Consider the following 22,547-nt stretch of genomic DNA (forward strand, 5'->3'; position numbering starts at 1 on the left):
AGAGGGGGAGTTAGTTTGGAAGGAGAAGGTTACTCGATGCATTTGATGGATGAAAAAAATGATTCTCAAAGGGAGATAATAAAAGGATCTGAACAAAGTTGGCGATGGAAACTGGCCCTAGTCTCCTGGTATGACTCTGTGAACAGTTTGGAGGCTGGCTTACATGGGCAACATCCCCAGCAACAGGTAACAAAGTGCTGCTGAAGGTCAAGCATCTAATTTATAAATACTTGTTTTCCTGGAAAACATTAAGGTAAATCAGTGCGGATAGTTCAAATGAGACTTCACTAAAAATGTAATGGTACACCTGAAAGTCTGTGACGAACAGGGTATTTTAACTCTGTTGTGTCAATACTACTCTTCATTTCATCCTCTGGCACCTGGACTCCTCAGGAACCTACGCCAGGATCCAGGATGTGGACTTCAGCTCTGCCTTCAACACCATCCTCACGGCTCTGCTGCAGGACAAGCTGTCCCAGCTGCACGTGCCTGACTCTACCTGCAGGTGCATCACAGACTTCCTGTCTGACAGGAAGCAGCCTGTAAGGTTGGGGAAACACGTCTCTGACTCTCTGACCGTCAGCACCGGTTCCCCTCAAGGCTGCGTCCTTTCCCCTCTCCTCTTCTCCCTATACACCAACAGCTGCACCTCCAGTCACCAGTCTGTCAAGCTCCTGAAATTCGTGGACGACACCACTCTCATTGGTCTCATCTCTGATGGGATGAGTCTGCCTACAGGTGGGAGATTGACCATCTGGTAGTCTCGCTTTGCCAGACCTTCCTCCACAGCACTGCAGAGGAGGGTCTGGTGAGTCCACACAGCATTCTGGGATGAGAGAAAAACGTGCTCTGGTTTATTGGCATTTCTTTAAACCAATCACAATCGTCTTGGGCGGCGCTAAGCGCCGGTCGGAGCAAAAGTTGTTTTAGTCGTGCAACAGAAAACTCAGATTGGGTGGATAGTCTAGCTAGCTGTCTGGATTTACCCTGCAGAGATCTGAGGAGCAGTTAACCATAGTCCTCAGAAATCCACCGGAGTTTAAAATTACAACACAAAGAAAGCGTAACGGACATCCGGACGAAAAGAGTGCATCTGGCGAAATTTCTGGACGCAATGGACCAATCCCGTAAGAGGAAAGTCGTGGATATAGACTAACCATCTGGTGACCTGGTGCAGTCAGAACAACCTGGAGCTAAACGCTCTGAAGATGGTGGAGATGGATGTGGACTTTAGGAAGGACGCAGTCCCACCCGTCCCCATCACCCTGGGTTGCAGCCACTGCTAAGGACAAGGGCAGAGTGCAGCGTATCATCTGCTCTGCTGAGAAGGTGGTTGGCTGAGATCTGCCGTCTCTTCAGGACCTGTACACCTCCAGGGCGCTGAGGCGGGCAAGAAAGATTGTAGCCGATCCCTCTCACCCCGGACACAAACTGTTTGAACCCCTTCCCTCTGGCAGGAGGCTGCGGTCCATCAGGACCAAAACCCCACGCCATAAAAACTGTTTCTTCCCCTCTGCAGTCAGCCTCACCAACAAGGCACTGGACCCCCATTGACACTGACTCTCAACCCCCCAATTCCTAGTCACTACAGGTTGCATCAACCTCCATCCTGGACTAATACATCTGCCCATTGCACATACTAAATATTTTTTGCACATTCTTCACTCAATCCATTCAGCCTCCTTTTTTTATGTGAAACAGCTATTTTGTATATATTTGTTTCTGTATTGATTGTTTATTTAATATTAATGTTTAATTATGTTTGTTTGTTAATGTATACACCAACCACCAAGGCAAATTCATCGTTAGTGTAACTTACTTTGGTATTTAATTTACTTAAACTTAATTTACTTCATAATCTTAATAATCTTTTATCTTCTTTTAAGTTCACAAAATGTTCCATTTCCACTGCTTTTTACATTTTTAACTTAAATAAAGCATTACTTATATAGGCTATTTTGAAATCAGATTAGGTCTACAGAATATGTTTGGTTTACTTATGGTATACTTAAATTCTAATTTAAAAGCTCAAATTGTAACAAACTGTGTTAAAATTCAATAGTCAGTTCTGTGTTGGTTTTTGTGTTTGGTTTCAAGGAAAATTCCTGTGAGATAAAACTGTTAATAAATGACCTGACTTTCGGTAAATATAACCTTTACAGTACTGTAGGTGAGAATATGCTGCTAAAAACCTGACTCCATTATTTAAATGGACTTTGTTTGGCCTTTAGAAATGCTCTTCAGTCTTGGTCAAGATACAGTAGACTTCCCATCTCCATCTATGGGTGTATCTGGGTGTTGTGAACAAGTAGCCATCTGCAACAAACTGTTGCTATCATGACTTATCAAAAGAGGTAATTGCATTAATTTGAAATCAGTTAGCATTACTTCTGACTATTTAACCAGCATCCTGTGTGTGTGTGTGTGTGTGTGTGTGTGTGTGTGTGTGTGTATGTGTGTGTGTGTGTGTGTGTGTGTGTGTGTGTGTGTGTGTGTACACACACTGAGGGTCATGCCAACATGGGAGGGACCGGACCGTCAAGTGGCCAGCTCTCGAGCCCGCCCGCCCACTGCGCGCCCACTCCACACCCACTCCACACCACACCGGGAGCAGAGCGTGATAGGGTTAGGTTTAGGATGATGCCAGGGAAGGGGAAAAAACCTGCACAGTGACACAACTCGAGTAAAGAGGAGGCGGTTGATGAGTGAGAGTAAAACTGAGGGAGTTACGGAACAAAGGACAAATAAAGAGCAGAGGGGGACAGAAAATAGCCGGAAACTCGCTGCAGGCTGGTTCTTTTCTGCCCGCACCGATGACCGAAGCCCGACCGGTGCTAGAGAAGACAGTCGACCGAGGTAGAGCGCACAGGAACGGCCACTGGAGTGGAAGGCTTCGGGGAACGGACACCGCTGGAGCTCTTCTCTGTCACTGAGTGTGAGTTATTTTTTTTAAACTTCAAACACAACATTATGTTTGACATTTTACACGTTGAATAGCGTAAGCAACGAGGGTCTGCTCCACTGGTCTCTCTGTGTGTTTATTGTTTATTTCATACTGCGACATTATTCCACCGCTGCCAATTAGTCACAGGACGCAACACGGGCGCGCGCGCGCGCGCGCGCGCACACACACACACACACACACACACACACACACACACACACACACACACACACACACACACACACACACACAAACTGACAGCTCGTGCGTCAGACTGGCCAAAGCGGATTCCTCTCGCGTGGCAGAATCGGCAGATGTTACCACGAGGAGGCTTCAAACATAAGCTTCAAACATTACATAAATTATTTAAAGTAACGTTATTTCCACCAGCATAGATAGATAGATAGATAGATAGATAGATATATAGATAGATAGATAGATGAATGAAACATTAGGCCTATATAAGCAACATATATAAAAATAAATGTAAACAAAGTTAGATACATATCCTGTGTAGGTATAATAATCCCAGACAAACCAACTCAAAAATAAGTCATCCCAAAAACGTTGCCTCATTAAAATGTATTTATTTGAAAACTCTTGTTGAAACACACATCCTACTTACTGAGTATGCTAAATTATCTGCAATTTAGGTTTACGTGTATCTATCCTGATGTAATAGCCTACAGTTTGACCACAAAATATGTTTTTGAATAAAAAACTGCTTGTGTGCAAATAGGCCTATACGCCTAATATTTGATACAGAGGAAAAACCTGTTGGCCTATGTGATTTTTCCAATGTACTAGCACATCAGCACATACACCCTGATTATAATTTACCAATATACATTATTTAATCCCAGTGAGTTGTGTGCGCTTTACTTAATGTGAGTTCCCTCTCTTGTCAGTTTTCCCAGTGACAGCTACAGCAGTCCAAAAGTACCATTCTTAAATCTAATCTAGTGGTTAATAACTTTCATTTTCATTGCTCAGTGTTCATATTTTGTGCAGCTTTCCGCTGGCTTTAAAAAGCTAATCTGTCCCTGATATAAGCGCATTGGCTGCTTTGCCATCTGGACTGTATAATAGTAGAGAGGACAGGGCATTTGAATAATTGATATTTAGCTATTTATAGTAGGATTATTCTCTTCATGTTGCACTGGGGGACCTATGCACTGAGCTATCTATCTATCTATCTATCTATCTATCTATCTATTCATCCATATATCTATCTATCTATCTCCATCCATCCATCTATTTATCTTTTAATTTAAAAAAAAACATTTTAAAACCATTGACAATCAAGTAGCTCAATCAGCCTAAAATTTTAAATACTGTCTGTGTTCACATTTTGTCTGCCTACATTAACTCTTTTAGTCTGTCCCCACATCTGTCCATTTATCATCCATCATTCTTTCTGTTCGGTGAGCAGTAGTTTATCCATCTGAAGTGGATTAGGGGTGTTATCAATGCTAAGTAGGACTGCTGTTCACACACACACACACACACACACACACACACACACACACACACACATACACACACACTCCCGCATATGCACACACACACACACACACACACACACACACACACACACACACACACACACAAATAGACACATGTACATGCTACTCTCACTCTATTTCACTCCCCAAGGACCATTGACCATTGTCAGCCCTCTCTCAAGCCTTTCTCTTTTGTGTGAATGTGTATGTGTGTGAGTGTGTTTGACGGTAAACACTCTGATCAAACAGTGCTTAACAAGCTGCCTGCACTGATAACAGATAGAGGAGGGAAAGAGAGGATGAGAGAGGAATAGAGAGAAAGGAAAAAGGGGAAAAGGGCGTCGGGACGGAAAGGAGGATACGCACTGTAAAAAAAGGACTGGGGATGTGTGTTTTTGATCTTGATTAAATAGTGAGATGTACTGTTAGTCATAAGCCCAGCATTTGCTTTTCTGTTTTACAAGCTTTTTTAGGTAATGTAGGGAGGCCATGCAGAAGTACCTACTGCCAGTATTTTAATTACCCACATTTTTCCAGCTATAAAAACATTTTCCAGCAAAAAATATCCACGTCCAACCACAGTTATCGCCCTCCATTTTGTCACATGTATTTTGTGAATTCTTAGACAGCACACAGTTGAGAGAAACAGGAAAGATAGTTTGAAGAGAGGTGGGTGATATGTGACAAAGATCAGGAGCCAGATGTTAACCTATACTGCAACACCAGCACTATAGCCTCTTTCGCTCTGTCTCCATTGGGTTGTGATCAGTTCTGCAGTGTGCTGTTTCCTCCTATGACATGTTCGAAAGCCAGGGAGGCCAATATCAACCTTTTGAATAACTGTTTGGACCATTTGGGAATTAATCTTCTCTGTGTTCCACTAAACTCAAAAACTGTCACCATGTTTGTATTTTGCAGCTCTATGCAAGGACATTGCAGCTCATTGTTATTACAAGTGGAAGTAGCTGTGTGTCCTGTGACAGGCCGGTGACCTGTTTTGCAGTCCAGGTAAGCAGAAGTTATGTGCCAGTCACATCAGGATCTGCATCTATTCATTTGTCAACATGGTGTAGTCACGAGTGCCATACAGAACATTACATGGCCCTTAAGTTCATTTAAGTGTGAAAACCATTGAAAATGTTACTAAAGTAAAAGTATATAAGTATAATCAGGAAAATGTACTCAAAACTACTTAGCAAAACTACTTGCAGAAAAATGTCCCCTGTGACAGTTATATTATTACAGGTTATTATTACTCATGCACTAATTCAAAAAAACAGGATTTTACTGTTGTTGGTTGAGGTGGAGCTCATTTTTAACAGGATTGTTTTCATTCTAGATTAACCAGATGATTATTTTTCAATTTACTGTAATAGACTGATTGTTTGGTTTGTAAAAAAATCTGAAACAGTGAGAAATCACAATTACCCAGAGCCCAAAGTGACACCTTTACAATGCTTCGTTATGTCCTACCAACATGAACCCAAGTGCACCCAGCTAAATCAGTGTATTGGTAAATTGGTTTTTGGCCAAAACAACAGAAAAATCAGCAACAGTAATTCTGTGTCTCTCTTTCCTCCTCTGTGTCTCTCTCCAGTGATGGATTCCCCCACAGATCTTTTCGATGACTCTGCTCCCCAGATGCACACATTTGCTCCCACTCACAGCTCCACAGATCTCCCTGGAGTTCATCCTCAGCCCAGTGTAGGTCGCCCTGCTCCTGCCTTTAGACCCCCTGGCTTCCCCCTCATCCACCACCTCCTCCAGCCAGGTGGAGCCCCCAGAAGGATCGGAGGGCAACTCAACACAAACCTGAGCACACACCGACACCTGGAAGACAGAAATCTGGAGGAGGACAGGGGAGAGAGGAATGGACAGGTGGAGCAAGGGCTGAAAGGAGGAGAGGAAGGAGTGATGAAAGAAGAAGACAGCTTGTTGGGGGTTAAGAAGAGGCACAGCGATGCCACCCTCGTGGCCGAGTGGAGTCGAGACATCCTGAAAGTGAAGAGGATGAAGCTGGAGAGCCGACCAAGAGATGGAGAGGCAGAGGAGGGAGGCAGGAGGCGCGAGGGAGGGAGGGAGGGGAAGAGAAAAGAGAGGGAGGAGCTGAAAGAACAGCTGGAGGAGGCAAGAGAGAGACTGCAGGCCCTGCAGGAGAAAGTATGGAGGGCTTTTGGGGAAAACCACATGGCAGAGGAGGAGGAGGAGGAGAAGACAAGGAGGTGTAGAAACAGAGGAGGAGATGGAGGAGAAAGAGATGCTGGGATGATGGAGGAGGAGGACATGACAGAAGGGATGTACGATGAAGATGACATTGATGGTGGAGAGATGGAAAAGGAAACTTTCTCCCTTCTTTCTGTTTCCCCTTTTGACAACTTCCACAAACAGAGAGAAGAGAGGCAAAAAGACAGAGGAGAGAGAGGAAGTGGAGGAGGGCTGCACTTGGAGGGCGTGATGGAGGGAGCGGGGTTGTGGTTGGATTGTGGAGGGCTGGTACGTGGAGATTGGCATGGAGGGATAGAAGACGAGGGCGAGGAGGGAGGGCAGAAGTTTGCCCAGGCGCTGAAGCTGGAGTTGGGCAGCGCTGTGGCTCGAGTCATCGACCGAGTTCTCCGCCTTTACACTGAGATGACAGATGTCACTTCTTCCTCTCCTCCTGCCGCCATCTCTTTCCTCCCAGCCGATGCAGGAAACGATGAAGGGAGGGAGAAGGGGGCATGGATGGGACTATTAACGAGAGGAAGAGATGAGGAAAAGATCAGAGGTAAGGTGGAAAAGGCGGGAAGGCAGGACGGAGAAAGAGAGCAGCATCTCCAAAAGAGGAGCAACGGGAGCGCCTTGGTTCCTCGCACTGAAGCTTCAGATCTGGCCATGCCATTGGCTGTTCAAAGGTCACCTGACATACGAAAAGCCCACCCACTCCTCGGCCCACCTCTCTCCACTCACCTAAATCCCTCCCATCCGAACCTCTCCCTTCATCCCCCTTCTCTACCTCGCCCTCCTCCTCTTTCTCATCCTCCCCTCCTGCCTCCAGCTTCACAACCCAAGGACCTCTCCTCCTCCTTCCATGTGTCCTCCTCCTGCTCTTCTTCTTCCTCATCTTCCTTCCCCGTGCCTCCCCCTCCCCCTCCTCCTCCTCCTCCTCCTCCCCCCCTCCCTCTCCCCCTTCTCCACTACTCCATGCAGCAGCTCTTCTCTCGCTCTCTCCACCACCCTCAGCTCCCGCACCTCCCTCCGTCCCGTAAGGACTACTTGAACTCGGACCCTTTCCTGGAGTTCTCGTCTCACCCCTCGTCTCACCCCTCTTTCCCACCACTCTCCTTGCTTGGTCACCTAGACCCCTCCCTCGCACGCCACGCTCACGGAGGCAGAGAGAGAGGGATGAGGGGGGACGGGGGGATGAGGGGAGGAGGAGGGATGGACGGAGGAGAGCTCTACCTAACTGCTGGGGGAATATCCTTTTGTCAGCAAAGGGGGAAGAATGAGGGAGGGAGGGAGGGATATGTTTATTCATAAGTGTGTGTAAAAGGACATGTGTATCTCCTTAACTGGCCTCATGTATACACCCAGGAGGGCTTGTCTCCCTGCCATCTGAAGAAAGCCAAGCTCATGTTCTTCTACGCACGCTATCCCAGCTCCAACACGCTCAAGACTTACTTTCCTGATGTCAAGGTGTGTGTAACCCATCACAGTGATGGATCAAGATGGGTTTTTTTAACAATAGCAAAAGTTTGATAATATTCTTGTTTTTACATGTGTGACATTCACTTTTAAACTAAATTATTTTATGGAACGGATCACTTCAATTTGATGTTTGCAACCAGTGTATGCAACCTACAGTAGTCTGTTTTCTGTCATTTTATGGATGTGCGTCTATTATTAAACTAATAGATTATTAGATGATATAATTATTATTAGTGCTCCCTCAAAATCAACTTGGCCCATACGGGGATTGAAACACACAGCCTGCAACACATTGAACTTTAATAAGAAAAATGAAAGGTCTAATATACATAAAATGTGGCATTTTGAAAAATGGATTTACTGTTGATACCAATATATCTGTAATATAAGCCTATATTAGCAGGTAATATCGGCTTGCAGACATTATCTCTAACTGTGAAACGTGGTACTGTGGTGAAAATACAATGTTGGAAAGGGTTTTTTATTTCTTTAACCAATTATAAGCTAAGGTTGCGTTCACATATTTATGATATCGATATGTGAGTATTAACGTTTTCCATTGTGAAGCATCAAAACAATTTCTCTCTTTCTCTGCGCTACTGGCTAAAGCTCTCTTTGAAGTCAAATTTGCTGTCCTCACCTGCTCTTTTCCTGTCCTGCTGTTTTCCTGTCCACTGTCTAGTTTAACCGCTGTGTGACCTCCCAGATGATTAAATGGTTCAGTAACTTCAGAGAGTTCTTCTACATCCAGATGGAGCGCTTTGCACGACAGGCTGTCCGCGAGGCTCTCACCCGGTTGGTTTGAGTTGGCACTGGTTCATGCAAAACTTCCATTGTTTAAGTGGGTTTTATAGGAGCTAGTATGTTGCCACTGAATCTTTACATTAGCCGACACTCTGTCTGATTTATGCATCAGATGCTGTGCGTAAGCTGATCTGCAAATTTGGTCATTTGTAACAAGAAAGAATTACAGATTGAAGAATGACAAAACTTTGTTGTGTCATGCTCCAGGCCTTCCTGTTTTATGCACACTGTTGCACAAAACAGGAAGCAACAGTGTTTTTACAACATAAGTGTGTACGTAATGTCCATTAATATTTCAAGTGGTCAAAACTTTCTACAGTGCATGCATTGTATAACCTCAGGACTGTTAGGAAAAAAACATAATACAACGCTAAAAATGATTCAGGAGGAGGTTTGTCAAGAATAATACTAGAACTACAATTAAATGTCAGCATTGTCAGGCTGGATTTGTATAATGATTCAGTTTAAATGAGTCTATTTGTCTGCCTGTGTAATCCAGGGATGGTGCACCTCGTCTGGGCAGAGAGAGTCAGATGCGAGTGGGGCGCGATACAGAGCTTTACCGCATACTGAACATGCACTACAATAAAAGTAACGTCTACCAGGTAAGGAGAGTGTGTCTATATGCAGCATGTCTAGTCGTTGGGTGGATGCTTTAATACCTGTATACGCTGTCGCTGTAGTTAAAGCATGATCTTGGGGACCTTGAGTCTGGTTAGCTGAAGTTTTCTGTAATGGCAAGAGCACCCCAAGTTGCTTTTTTTCATGTAGTCACTGTTGCATAATGTATAGAATAATACACAAACAGGATGTACATCTCAAACTCTAGCTGCTGTCTATTATGACATTAACCCTTGGTTTGTCCAATGTAGGATGGCTGGTGCTCTGCCAGATAGAGAGCTGTTATATTTTTACCTTGTGAATAACGGATGAGCTAAAGCCTTGGTAAAGACTGTAAAACCAACTAGATTTTTTGACATTGTAATTTTTTTTTAATTTCAACTACTGTGAGTATTTATTTTAACGTACATACACAAATTGTTTTTCTCCAATTCTATTTTTTTTTTTTAAAGTTTTTAATTAATTCTCCCCAGGCTTGGTTGTCAGCTGTCCTAAATAATCACAGTTAAAGAGCTGCTTGATATATGTCTTTCAACTACTGTAATATAAGAAGGCTGTGTACATGTAAGTGAGAAATGGAGCAGTTACGTGATCCTGTTAAAGGTGCTTTAAGCGATGTTGGGTGACGTCACTTCTTGTTGACGTTCGAAATATTGTCAAACAAAACGGAGGCTAGCTCGCCCCTCCCTCCTCCTCCTGCTGTCCCCTCCCCCTCCCTTCCGTGCACTAACCCCCCAACTCCCACCCCCAAATCCTTCTTGTCGATTATTGGCTGGAACACTGTTTGTTATATTTAGTGGTGCAGGTTGGCACAGTTTGTTTTTGTTGCCGTTTGTGGAGCCTGGGCTGTCTACAGAGACCGCGTTTTTTTACACCGTGTTCGGGGGACAGGCAACTAGCGGATAGTGAGGAGAAATGTTTGCTGTATGTGACAAAAAATGTTGTACACAAAAAAAAAAAAAAAACACATGACATCGCATAGAGCACCTTTAACATTAGGATGTACGCTATTATGGGCAAACGGTGAGCAAGATTATAGTTTTTCTTCTCACTGTTGTGTGTGCATGTTAAATGCTTGCACTGAAAAATTATCATGGCCCGTACGGGGATCGAACCCGCGACCTTGGCGTTATTAGCACCACGCTCTAACCAACTGAGCTAACCGGCCATATTTATTATGTTATATAATGGCTAACCTGTCATAACGATATAACTTTGATATTATTGTAATTGCTTTGATGGGCAATCCACAAGCAATACTTACACTCTCAATAAGCAATACAATGAAGCGAAGGTGGTATTGGTCACCGACAATTCAACTTGAGCTGACGCTCTCAGTGAGCTCTAAACTGGAGGTAGAGCAAGTTGGTAAATCAAACTGGAGTTACTGTCCAATTAATCACAGTAAGGATTTTCATTATTTACTCATTATCATGTATGGTGGTTCATATGGAATGATAATTTGGGAAATAGTGTTGTTCTAGAGAACTTGACTTAGTGTATAACCCCTCCATAGTATTAACACTCTCAATAACAACAATAATAATAATAATAGTAAAACATTTTCACAAAGGTCATAATTGTTGATTCCTAGTCCATGTTCTCTAAACCTCAGTTTACTTCAAACATAGATGTAACAAAATGTAAGTGATTTTGAGGGAGTCTATGATAAGACTTCCAGAGTTCCATAAATAAATAAATAAAGTGTAATCATTAAGATTAGTGTACAATGTGTTTTATTCAATTAAGAGAACAACCTGTTTATATTTACAATGAAGTTGGATTAGAGCATGTTTTTATAGTGAATGCTGACATCGTGTTATTTTCAATGAAAAACAACCTTGGCCCGTACGGGGATCGAACCCGCGACCTTGGCGTTATTAGCACCACGCTCTAACCAACTGAGCTAACCGGCCATAGCCCATATCACGTCAAACACCTTATTCGGTCTAGCTTATCAGGTTAATCTGAACATGTCATAGTCCTCGATTAATCTGTAGTGTCAGTGTGAATTCTACAGAGATGATTATTTTTAGTCGTGGACAAAAATAATCGATTATTATTTTTGTGATCAGGGAAACTCCAATAATGATTAAACCTTGAAAATGTAATAGAAATGCTTTAGCTGTAAAAACCAATCTTGATATTTTCCACAATGTCAAGGCTATATGTCACGGTTGAAAAACTAAATCACCTCCTGAGTTAACTGGCTGATTAGTCTTCCTCTCCTGTTGAAACTGGGAGTTTTTTTTTTTTTCTTCTTTTTTTTTAATGCAGAACATTAATATTACAAAACTAAACTGGGAGCTATGCTGCAGATATTTTGACATGTCATACAGCAGGATGAGCACAGGTGTAATTAATAACCTTAATTGTGCCCACGCTCCATTAACAGTTCAAGGGCCCACATGGCTTTCTGTGACGCCTAATGGAACAGAGCTATCATTAATGTTATTCTTCACACCTGTGCTTTTCTTGCTAAAAAAAAAAAAAAAGCAAGGTCACCAAACTCCGTGCGCTTATAAGAAATGATATGTAGAGGTTTACTCCTCGACGCAGCGGCGGCGGGTTCGACTCCGACCTGCGGCCCTTTGCTGCATGTCATTTCCCTCTCTCTCTCCCCTTTCATGTGTTCAGCTGTCCTATAAAAATAAAGGCCTAAAATGCCCAAATAATAATAATCTTAAAAAAAAAGAAATTATAGGGTGTATCTTGTCCGCTTTAACAGGAAAATCAGGAAAATATCAATGAGGCATTGTATCCTCCCAGTGAGATCAATCAGGTAGAAGAAGTGAAAAAAACTGTGTGGGTGAACCATAAATGCAAAAGAAGTATGGTAGCATACTGTATGAAATATGAATAATAACATAATTTTAGTCTTGCACTTAATGTTTAAATATATGATTTTAACTGGTGGTTGTAAATATATTGTATTTGTTGTATTTTATAATTATGTATTTATTTTTATAACGTACTGAGCTTGTAGATTTAGTTTGTGTGAATTCTTACTAATTTCCATGTGTGTCCATTATTTCAAAGCCCTAATTTGCTTTTTAATGTGAATACTTACTAATTTCCATGTGTGTCCATAATTTCAAAGCCCTAATGCTGTAGACCTTGAAGTATTTTATCCTTGGACATAATTCACATTTCTGTCTGCAGGTCCCAGAGAGGTTTATCGAGGTATCAGAAGTGGCTCTGAGGGAGTTTTACTCAGCCATTTGGACTGGGAGAGACAGCGACCCCTGCTGGAAGAAAGGGATCTATAAAATTATCTGTAAGCTTGACAGTCCTGTACCGGATGCCTTCAGACTGCCTGGTTGTCCTGTTGGCTGATGATTGAACCACTTTCATCTGGTACACAAATTTATGCATGCATGGTATACAAATGCATGCATAAAACACAAACTCACTGAAAAAAGAGAATTTTATTAAAGCATTCACAAACTGTACAACACTATAAGAAGAACTGATAAAATCCAAACAATTCTACTATTCGGTTCATTCATAATTCATTAATTTTGAGAAAAAGATAATTTTAGAGGATAATGTATATATATATATATACGACATATTGTGCAGGAAAAGACACATACATGCTTAAATGGACAGACACACACAGGGTGAATAGTTCTACTGACCCCCTCAGTGCTGTGATAAGAGTCTTGTGACTGCAGTTATCATGGAACGTGACCATGCAATTGAATTAAAACAGGACAGAACAGGAAATCCCTTTCCAAACATTCTTCATCAGTCAGATGACTTGTGAAATCACAGTGCTGCTACACGGGTGTGATAAAACTGTCATTAAAATAAGAGTTGCTGCAGTCACAATGCTGGAATAGACTGATTGATTGGTTTTTTATTAACAATGTCATGGAAATATGCATACGTGCTGTGTCTGTTGTGTTACCAGGAGATGGCTACTGTTTCAGATGGGTTCAGGTTCAGGAGCATCATGCCCTGGCTACACATCATTCATTCACATAAAAAAATATAATAAACATTCCCTGCAACTCCCCTTGCAAAGGATTGCAATTCACCCAAAAATGCCATTCTATGCATTCCCTCAGTAATCAAATGTACTGCAGACTGTTTACCAAGCACGGACACTGCTGAACAAATACATGTTTCAAATACTTTCAGACAAAGAGTCCACAACCTGAGAACATACTAAGTTTCTCAGATTAGGTGCCCCATTTTCCTCAACATCACTTTCACTGTGAGCAGTGTTCCTACTCGGAAAAACCCAGCTTCCTGATGGACATTTCTTTTAAGAAAAGCGTAATATTGCTATGTAATCATTAGCAATCTTGCACAACCAGCACTCAACTATCACACCCAAACATTTCAATGTTGCTCTCTCTCAGGAGTGTGTTCACAGTTTTACATTAGAGACTTGTCAAACCATCAAATATGATTGTTATCTAGAAATAAACTGCAATTGTTGCCTTGTGTGTGGGCTTCTCTGGAGTGTCAGAAGGAGTACCTTTTTTGATCAGTGTGCCCCACAGCATTTACACTTTAGTTACAGACATTTTTCCACATCTGTAAGGATGCTTTGTATCCACTAAAGAAATCAGGCTTGGGAATATTTGAAGAAAACATAAGGACCAATCATCATTAATGTTACACAATATATTGGAAATGTTACTTGTAAGACTTAAAAAAGAAAACATGAAGCTGCCGTTGGTCAAGTTAAGTGGTTTCAGTCAATGGATTTATTTTGTTTGTATATCCATCTCTTTGTTCAATTTTGAATTATTATATAGCTTTTGTACATGATGGCACAATGTATTTAAAATTCTGCCAGGATGGGAGAATATATTGAATTTAAAATAGTAAAAATAATGTTCTGTTGTTTTCTTGATGTACTCTTATTGTTGAAATATTCACTTCTGTTTTTGTATTCCTTAAATGTGATGCTAAACTAAATAGGCCGGTTACACAGTTAGTATATATTGACATTTGTTTCCCAAAGGTATTGCGGAAACTTTCCATCTATTGTATATCATGACTCTTTTATCTGGAAGAAACTTGGGTTTCTGTTCATTAAAATGTTGCTCCTCTGGCTTAATCCCCCCCTCTGTGAGACCGAGCCCATATGTAAACTATTTGTGATGTGTTTTCAAGTGCATGTTTCCTATATTTGCATAACATTTTATATTGTTATCTCTTTCTCTCATGGCTTTTATTGGTCTCTCTTTTATATTGTACTTGTACATATTGTATTCTTTAGAGCTGTGCCTCATTCAGACTTTGGTGAACTTTGGTGTGTAGACTTAGTGAATTAAAGTGATACCAGGCTTGTGTTGTGATGTCTGGATTCTCACACACACACACACACACACACACACACACACACACACACACACACACACACACACACACACACACACACACACACACACAAACAAACACAAACACACAAGCTCTCTCTCTCTTTAGTTTTCAGGTCCTGGTAGTCAACACTAATACCATCATACTATAAGCCTTTAATCTAACAACACTACCACACTAAAACACACACACACACACACACACACACACACACATGCACACATTCTAACTGGCACTAATACTTAGATAATGGCTGTGTAAGAGGCTCAGTCCTGCACAAAGTCTAGCCACCTGAGAGACACACACACACACACACACACACACACACACAGAAAAGCTCCTGTTTTTTTGATTAGCAAGCTGGACAATGGGTCTGGTCAACGTGGACCTGGTTAAGCTTAGATGCATGCTCCACATACTAGTTTCAGTTTGGCATTTTGAAGGAAGAGAGGTTGTGCTTGATCACAAGAGACACAGAACGCACATATAAATGAAAATATTCCCTAATTAACTTATTTTTGGATTGTCTTTGTCAACATTTGAGAATTAACCAGGTCAGATCTCCGGCATTCAACATCAACAACACGTTATATAGCTGTAAATTTTATTAGGATCTGTAAAGGCTTTGTGACACCAAATCAATGTTAAGGCTGTTACTGATGCTTTAAAATAAAATGGCCTCTTTGAATATTATTGTGGCATCGCTTTGTGTGCTTCCTCTTTAGAGAAATTATTTATGGCTGTGGAATCGGGAATGCACCACAACAAGGTTGCTTTTCACAGTTGTATAGAACTCCTCACAGCAGAAAACATCTAAAAGAGTCTACAGTGGCCTGACGCAGAATTGACACAGAACTCAAAGCCTGACTACAGACTGTATAAAGCCTATTTGTGTAAATCAGTAATGATTAGCTATGAAGGAAAACTCCATCAATGCAGCAGCTTTATTCAACTTGCAAAACCTTTTTTTCGTCATATGACAAGTCTAATAGACCATCTTGATACTGTTGTTTTGTGCAATCGAAGGTTATACATATTTATTTTGCAAACTTGAATGATGTAGCACCTTCCCTGTGGCTTTGGATATGTGTCAGGAATTAATATTTCTACTGCAGAAGTGAACCGAGTGTTTCATCCCCAGAATGCTTAATCAAACCTTGTGACTTAGGTCATATGACCATGCTATTCTAACATATGTAACACAATTTTCTGTTAAATCCTGAAGTAGCTCAGACTAAGTCTAGCCACCTGATCTATTCTGTCCACTGAAGGTAAAACACAAACGTACATGTGTATAACACTTCCAGCCAGTTCTTCCTAATGAGCATCAACATACTGTACAATGCATCGTCACAGATAATAGGACTTATAGTGTAAACGTTTTACATTTACATAAATAAAAAGGAGATTCATTATTCATTTCTCATCCCTTGTTTCTGCTTCCCACAGCTTTTAGTTGTATCTTTCTGGGTTATCAGCTGAAACCAGCCACTGACCCGAAGAAAATTGCTCTGTATGACAACCAGTGTTGAAGTTCCTCAACCCATCAGTGTGACAAATAAACGATTTTTACGCATTTGTAAGTGGACGTAGCTTATGTGGTGGAGCTCAAGAGAAGCAGTTGCTTATTGAAACTAAAAACAGGACGGATAAGGGCAGGCTTGTCCCTTAGGGAAACTATGAGTGAGAACTGAGTGAAGCCGACCAAAAAAAAAGCCAAAATAACGCCGGAAATCATATCTCTCATCTTCAAATATAAGCGTAACATTTGTTGCATTGCATAAAGAAGAGACAGGTGAGTTATCGGTATCAAAATGATCTCATCTAGCTTTATTGACAGACTTTTAAATTATGTTTTTGCAACCTATGACAAGTTTTTTTTTTGTATTTTCCGATTTTGGAAATCACATTTTTCTGGCTGTGTGTTTGCTTTCTGTAGGCCTACTCTAAAATTGAATGGGAGGTTTTATTGATATATCCAGTTGTTTCTATTTCAATAAATGCTCATTATTTTCACCGTTTACCGCAAGTCAATTACCGTTGCGACTGTGCGCTTCATCTAGGATTTTATTTTGAAACACTCTACCGGAAGTTTTATTTATCTTATTGTGGCTAACTTCATGCTAGTGTATTCCCAGACAGGAACCTGGCCGCAGGACGATGGCGTTAGCGGTGCTGCTGCTGCTGGAGTTGGGTCTGTACGCCAGCTGCTTCGTCTGTGGGATTGTTGCCGCCGCTTCCATCACCATAGTCCAGGTGACTTCACCCAGAAATGAATAAACTAGCCTAATGTTTATTTTATGTCCACCCTCTTCCGGGTAGAGTTCAGATTCAGTGCGTGTGTCGGTGCTAGAAAGGTTCAAAGACACAGACAAAACAAAACAAAAATCGCATCAGAGGTTGGACTTTTGGCACTTATTTGTACTTAATTTTACAGTTAATTACCTTTCCGATTAATTTGCGGTATGTGTTCTAAAAAAAGCATCATAGAAGGTTACTTTCTTTGTCAAAACTCATTTTTACCGTTTTTTTTACGCTCGCGCACAATAAAAAAAAAGACACGCGCTTTCACTTTCTTCTGATTTGCTACTAACTGAGTGATGTTAAACCTCGGACGCATCTCTTTGTTTTTACCTAGGCTAACATATCACAATGTATTGTATCGTACAGCAGGGGAACTACGCTTTCCCTATCAAACACAGACCCTAGGGAGGATTAGGCTACAGAAACACTATTATGATCCGCACGCGCAGTAACGTTGCTTTCCATTTCCCTTCATTCCATTAGCTGCACCCATTTTACGCGAGGCTACTAAAACTAGAGGCACTGTAAAAAAAAAAAAAAAAAAAAAGAAGCATTTATTTTGAGCCTTAGTTTGCTTTTAAATTTCTTTTTTTTTTTTTACAATGTTAGGACACGTGTGAGCGTGTGGAAGTGCGCGCGTACGTAAATGTTGATGTGCGCGCGCGAGAGTAATGACAGAGTCATTCTGTTCTCACCATGTGACCAGGTGGACCTCGTGCCCAATCTTTCTCTCTACTTCTTTATAGAAGTCAGGTGCTGCTGTGTGTGTGTGTGTGTGTGTGTGTGTGTGTGTGTGTGTGTGTGTGTGTGTGTGTGTGTGCGCGCGCGCGCATGTGCGTGTGTGTGTGCGCGTGTGTGTGTCTTCTGTTTTGCTGTTGCAATTCTAACAATGTAACAAAAAGGAAGTTGTTGAGTTATTGAAACTCTGACTGAAAATTACAGAATCCAATCTCGTTTCCTCTCAGGGTAATTTTGGAGGCCGCTGTATGCTTTATGGACTTGTCAACTACAATGCTACAGAAAGCCTCATCGGGGTCCAGTCATCCAGCGCGCCGTCTCTTTGCTATTTTGTGTCGGCGATATCAGTCATAGTAGCGGTGGTGTGTTTCTCACTGTCTCTGTACTGGGTGTACACTTGCTGCATCGACGGGGAAATCAGAAGGTAATGTCCACACCTGATACCAACACATGTCACTAGTCAATGTTTCCTCTCAAAAAGGGATGCATGATCAATATGATAATGTGTTAAAGCAGATACCAATATCCCATACAGTACTTTCCCATTCATTTTAGCCGTCACAGGCATGCATGGGTGAAAGAATTGCATTACAAATGTGTGTACAAAAAACATGCAGCTGCACAAAACACTTTGGAGATTGGTGTAAAAAAAAAAAACAAAAAAAAAACGACACAATTCTAGCAATATTACAACTGGCCAAACTACAAAGATAAAGCTGGACTTATAGTAATGTTGCTTGTTAAATCTTATATTGGCCAGTACGTTGTCTATCTCTACTCCAAAGTTGTATTCTTGTTATAGCATGACACAATGAAAACAGCATGAAGGGACACTCAACCCAGACTCATAAAAGTATTTTGGGCTTGTTAGCGGGATGGCTTTATTAGGCATTACTAAGTTTTACGGACCGAATGGCATCCCTGAAGCTGGTCTAACAGTACATGCTGCAGAACTGGGGAGGAGGGAAAAAAAACATTGAATAGAAATCAAAAAGAGGACATGCCATTGTAACATACTCATAAGTTACATAAAGTGGTTTTAACGTCATTTTCTCATTTGTTCAGAGGTTGAAGTAACACTTTGTTCTGGAGCTTACAGCCGTGTTTACGCTCTTTCTGTGTATTCTTTTCTCCACAGGGAGCGGGTGTGGATGAACCTGATTATAGCTGTGAGTGGCGTCTTCCTGTTCTTCCTGCTCATCACGGGGTGCATGCTGAAGATCGGACGTGACTCGCTCTGCAACTCGGTCATACAGAGCGTTCACAACATCACCAGGTGGCACGCACGCACGCACGCACACACACAATGCGGCCGTAGACACATGCATGCAAAGGCATGTCCACACAAAACCAAAACCTCTCACAAACAAGTCAGAAATGAAACTAAAAACATTTGAAACCTTAGTGAGCTTTACTTCATGTTTGCTACTCCGAACAGTTTCTCTTTTTCACAGCCTCATTTATCACTATTAAAAATACTTGCCTTTCAGTTGTTCTGTCAAGAAAAGCTCCACTTTCTTTTCCCTTGGCATATGAAAGCACATACCAATGGATAACTTACTGTATAACTTTGTCATCTACGTGGATGAGTTTAATCTTTCACGATGATTTAGAAGGGACTTTGGCAGCTGAAATATCTCCTGTTAGCTACTGTTAGCATACACAAGATGCGTTGAAACTGTATTACCTGCAACCTTTTATAACGTGTAATCTGATCCTTTTTCTCAAGATGTGAAGACGCCCAGACTAGAAAATGGGTCAGTCCACTTAACGGGGAAAGGTTCTACAGCAGTCTACACAAAGCCGAGGTCAGTAGGCTTCATTCAGTTTTTTGTTTCATGTCTAGAGTGGATATAATAACCAGTTCTAGTAACTCATTGCATTATGTTGACAACTAAATTCACGTACTAGTCAGTAAAGCTAATCTACTTTGATTACAAACTAGGAACAATGCAACATTTTACAAGATTTTCATGGTCAGCCCCGTATTATGGGTGTAAAGTTTCGAGCTCAAGCTGAAAACCCCAAACATTCCTTTTATTCATTTATTTTTAAAAAGGTTTTAGTTTTCAAGTTGAATATGGTAATGGTTCTTCTGTTGAATAATTGGAAACTTTTCCTAACATTCGCAGAAACAAGAGGTTTTAAAAGAAAAGTGACCTGAAGGGTTTTCTTTACAAGATGTGTGAATCAAATTGTACACAGCTGCTAAAGCAGTTTATGTACAGAAACTCATTCAGTCAGCATTACTGTTACTTTAAATAGCGACAAAGAACCGTTAGTGCTTCAAAGAGCTTCCGTATATAGTGGCAGCTGCTATAAAGTATCATAAGTCAATATCTGTATGTACTGTAGAAGGCGTATTCATTACTAACTGTTAGGGCTGGCTACCGAATTCAGTACTTTGTAGCCACTGACTAAATTGCCTCGTTAGTATCGAGTATCGAAAAATACCTTGTCGTTCAATACCAAATTTCAGTACCTAAGGAGTAAATCTCATCAGCGTCAGTGAGCCAATAAGCATGCAGCATGCTTCTACTAAGATCTAATAATGCTGCTGATTGGCTGTCTAACGTAACAAAACTCTACTTTACGCACAGAGATGGGGCTCACGTAGTAGGAGCTGAAAAAAAGAAAGAAATTGGTATAGAAAAAAAAGTATCGTTTAGGAACCGGTACTGAAGTCACGGAATTGGTACCGGTATCGAACATTTTATAACGATACCCAGCTCTACGAGCTGTTGAGATTCAGAGTGTGTCATGTGTTGTCTCCTCTCAGACGGCAGTGTGGGTCAACTTCTTCTTCTGGCTCATCATCGGGGTTCTGGTGCTCGTACAGAGGCGTCAGAGTTCTGGGCCGAAGGCGATTGTAGAAGGGTACGGCGGGCCAGCCGGAGGGCTTTTCGGTGATGCGGGGGTGACGGCTGCAGAGACGGAGCCATTTTTCAACAATCCTGCAAGGCCGTAGTGAGGACGGGTGTCGCAGATAACTTACAGAAACACACATATACGTTAGCACACACGATAATGTGTTGAGTTAATGTGGGGAAAAGGGTAAATACATCTGGTGTACAGTGCCTCGTATTCCAATGAATACGAACACATTTTGTGAGATAACGCATGATGCTAATCACAGTAATACGTTTGTTTGCTTTAGGGTGTTGCAGCACATAGATACAATAGAAGCATTCACTCTCGACGAGGATGGGATTCGAACCCACGCGTGCAGAGCACAATGGATTAGCAGTCCATCGCCTTAACCACTCGGCCACCTCGTCTGGCAAGATTACATGTACATGTACCCATTTCCTACATTTACTCACGAAAGCCACTCCAAATGTCTAACTACTGGGTCACACAGAAATATGCGTTTGTTGTATTTTGTTTATAAAATATAACAAGAAACAGGAGAATGCTTATTGCAGGCATTCATTTTTTTTATTTAATCAATGTGCTCAAATTTTGTATTTTTTTTATGTGATTGGCAGATGTGACCTATGTAAAACATGTTTTCACTCATTTTAAAAATTATTGTAGACACTCCTCAACAGCTTAAGTAAAAAAAAAAAATAAAAAAAAAAAGTAAACCTTTGAGAAGTTAGTATTCTGATGTTCACTATATGCCTATACCAGTTTTATTTCTGTAAGTTGTCTTTATCCTTCATTTGTAGTTAATTAGTTAGTGTGACATTGAGGCCAATCATCTCTTCTCTTCATTTTGGATAGTTTAGTCTCACTATGTGAACAAAACCACTGCTTGAAGAAGCACCTGCTACAGCTCAAAACAATAGGAATTACATTATAGCCAAATCAGAATCAGAAAAGGGTTTATTGCCACAATACACTGATGTGGAATTTGCCTTGGTGTATAGTGCATACATAAACAAACTAACAAACAAACATATTACACATTAATATCAAATAAACCATACATACAGAAACAAATGTTTACATACAAAATAACTATTGCATAAGACAGCGATCTTCAACAGGGGGTCCTCAGAGTTACTGCAGGGGGGCCGCCAAATTCTTTAAAAAATATTTTCTTTTGAAAGTTTCTTTTTTCAAAAATGAAATATGTCTGAAAATATGCATCGATGTGAATCTAACATATTACCTAATAGCAAAGATAAATTGGCCTATTTGTGCAAAAAAAAAGGCAGCCACTATGGTAGCTATACAGTTAGGCTTAAAGATTCACTGTGCCTTCCACATGTATGTTTAACATTAAATACTATCCATTTTGTTTCATCCATTCGGCCCAGTTTAATATGCAATTCAACTGTTTACAATATATGCAGTAGGGGTCCCTACTCGATCTGTCTTTGAGCGAAGGGGTCCCTGGCCTAAAAAAACGTTGAAGACCCCTGGCATAAGAAAAATGAGGCTGAATGTTACATTATGCAACGAATAATTCAGATTATTTTTTTTACTTTAAGATATGACATATGTGTTTCCATCCTAACGTTTACATCTAATATCCTGGTTCACTCATAGGTGCTCATCAAATCCTGTGTTTGGGATATTGCACCTTAGGAGTTAGTGTACCTAAAATGGCTGTATGTCAAGATATCAATCACTGGGTTTGTGATGCTACTTGACACTGG

At 41.1% G+C, this 22,547-nt stretch overlaps 2 protein-coding genes and 3 non-coding genes across 7 annotated transcripts; 2 read left to right on the plus strand and 3 right to left on the minus strand.

The window, feature by feature from the left end:
- The first annotated feature begins 2,526 nt into the window (after positions 1 to 2,526).
- Positions 2,527 to 14,864, plus strand: prox3 (prospero homeobox 3). Of its 3 annotated transcripts, none has more exons than XM_031285120.2 (7): positions 2,527 to 2,935; positions 5,368 to 5,457; positions 6,047 to 7,902; positions 8,008 to 8,121; positions 8,816 to 8,928; positions 9,437 to 9,542; positions 12,721 to 14,864. In XM_031285120.2, exons 3-7 carry the CDS (start codon positions 6,049 to 6,051, stop codon positions 12,892 to 12,894), a joined length of 2,361 nt encoding a protein of 786 aa, XP_031140980.1. In that variant the 5' UTR covers positions 2,527 to 2,935; positions 5,368 to 5,457; positions 6,047 to 6,048; the 3' UTR covers positions 12,895 to 14,864. The 3 variants fall into 3 exon arrangements, with proteins under 3 accessions (XP_031140980.1, XP_031140981.1, XP_035849666.1); XM_031285121.2 differs by having other exon boundaries at positions 8,014 to 8,121; XM_035993773.1 differs by having other exon boundaries at positions 5,389 to 5,457.
- trnai-aau lies at positions 10,653 to 10,726 on the minus strand. Its single transcript has one exon. It is a non-coding gene; the product is annotated as a tRNA-Ile (tRNA).
- On the minus strand, positions 11,401 to 11,474 carry trnai-aau. Its single transcript has one exon. It is a non-coding gene; the product is annotated as a tRNA-Ile (tRNA).
- A 2,152-nt stretch (positions 14,865 to 17,016) lies between the features above and the next one.
- Positions 17,017 to 21,712, plus strand: tmem179ba (transmembrane protein 179Ba). The gene is made up of 5 exons (XM_031285127.2): positions 17,017 to 17,154; positions 18,168 to 18,364; positions 19,079 to 19,216; positions 19,670 to 19,748; positions 20,720 to 21,712. The coding sequence occupies exons 1-5, from the start codon at positions 17,059 to 17,061 to the stop codon at positions 20,906 to 20,908; spliced, it is 699 nt and encodes a 232-aa protein (XP_031140987.1). The 5' UTR covers positions 17,017 to 17,058; the 3' UTR covers positions 20,909 to 21,712.
- Positions 21,137 to 21,218, minus strand: trnas-gcu. Its single transcript has one exon. It is a non-coding gene; the product is annotated as a tRNA-Ser (tRNA).
- Positions 21,713 to 22,547: the final 835 nt, after the last annotated feature.

The sequence above is a fragment of the Sander lucioperca genome, chromosome 17, assembly GCF_008315115.2.
Source record: "Sander lucioperca isolate FBNREF2018 chromosome 17, SLUC_FBN_1.2, whole genome shotgun sequence".
NCBI classification, from domain to species: Eukaryota; Metazoa; Chordata; class Actinopteri; order Perciformes; family Percidae; genus Sander; species Sander lucioperca.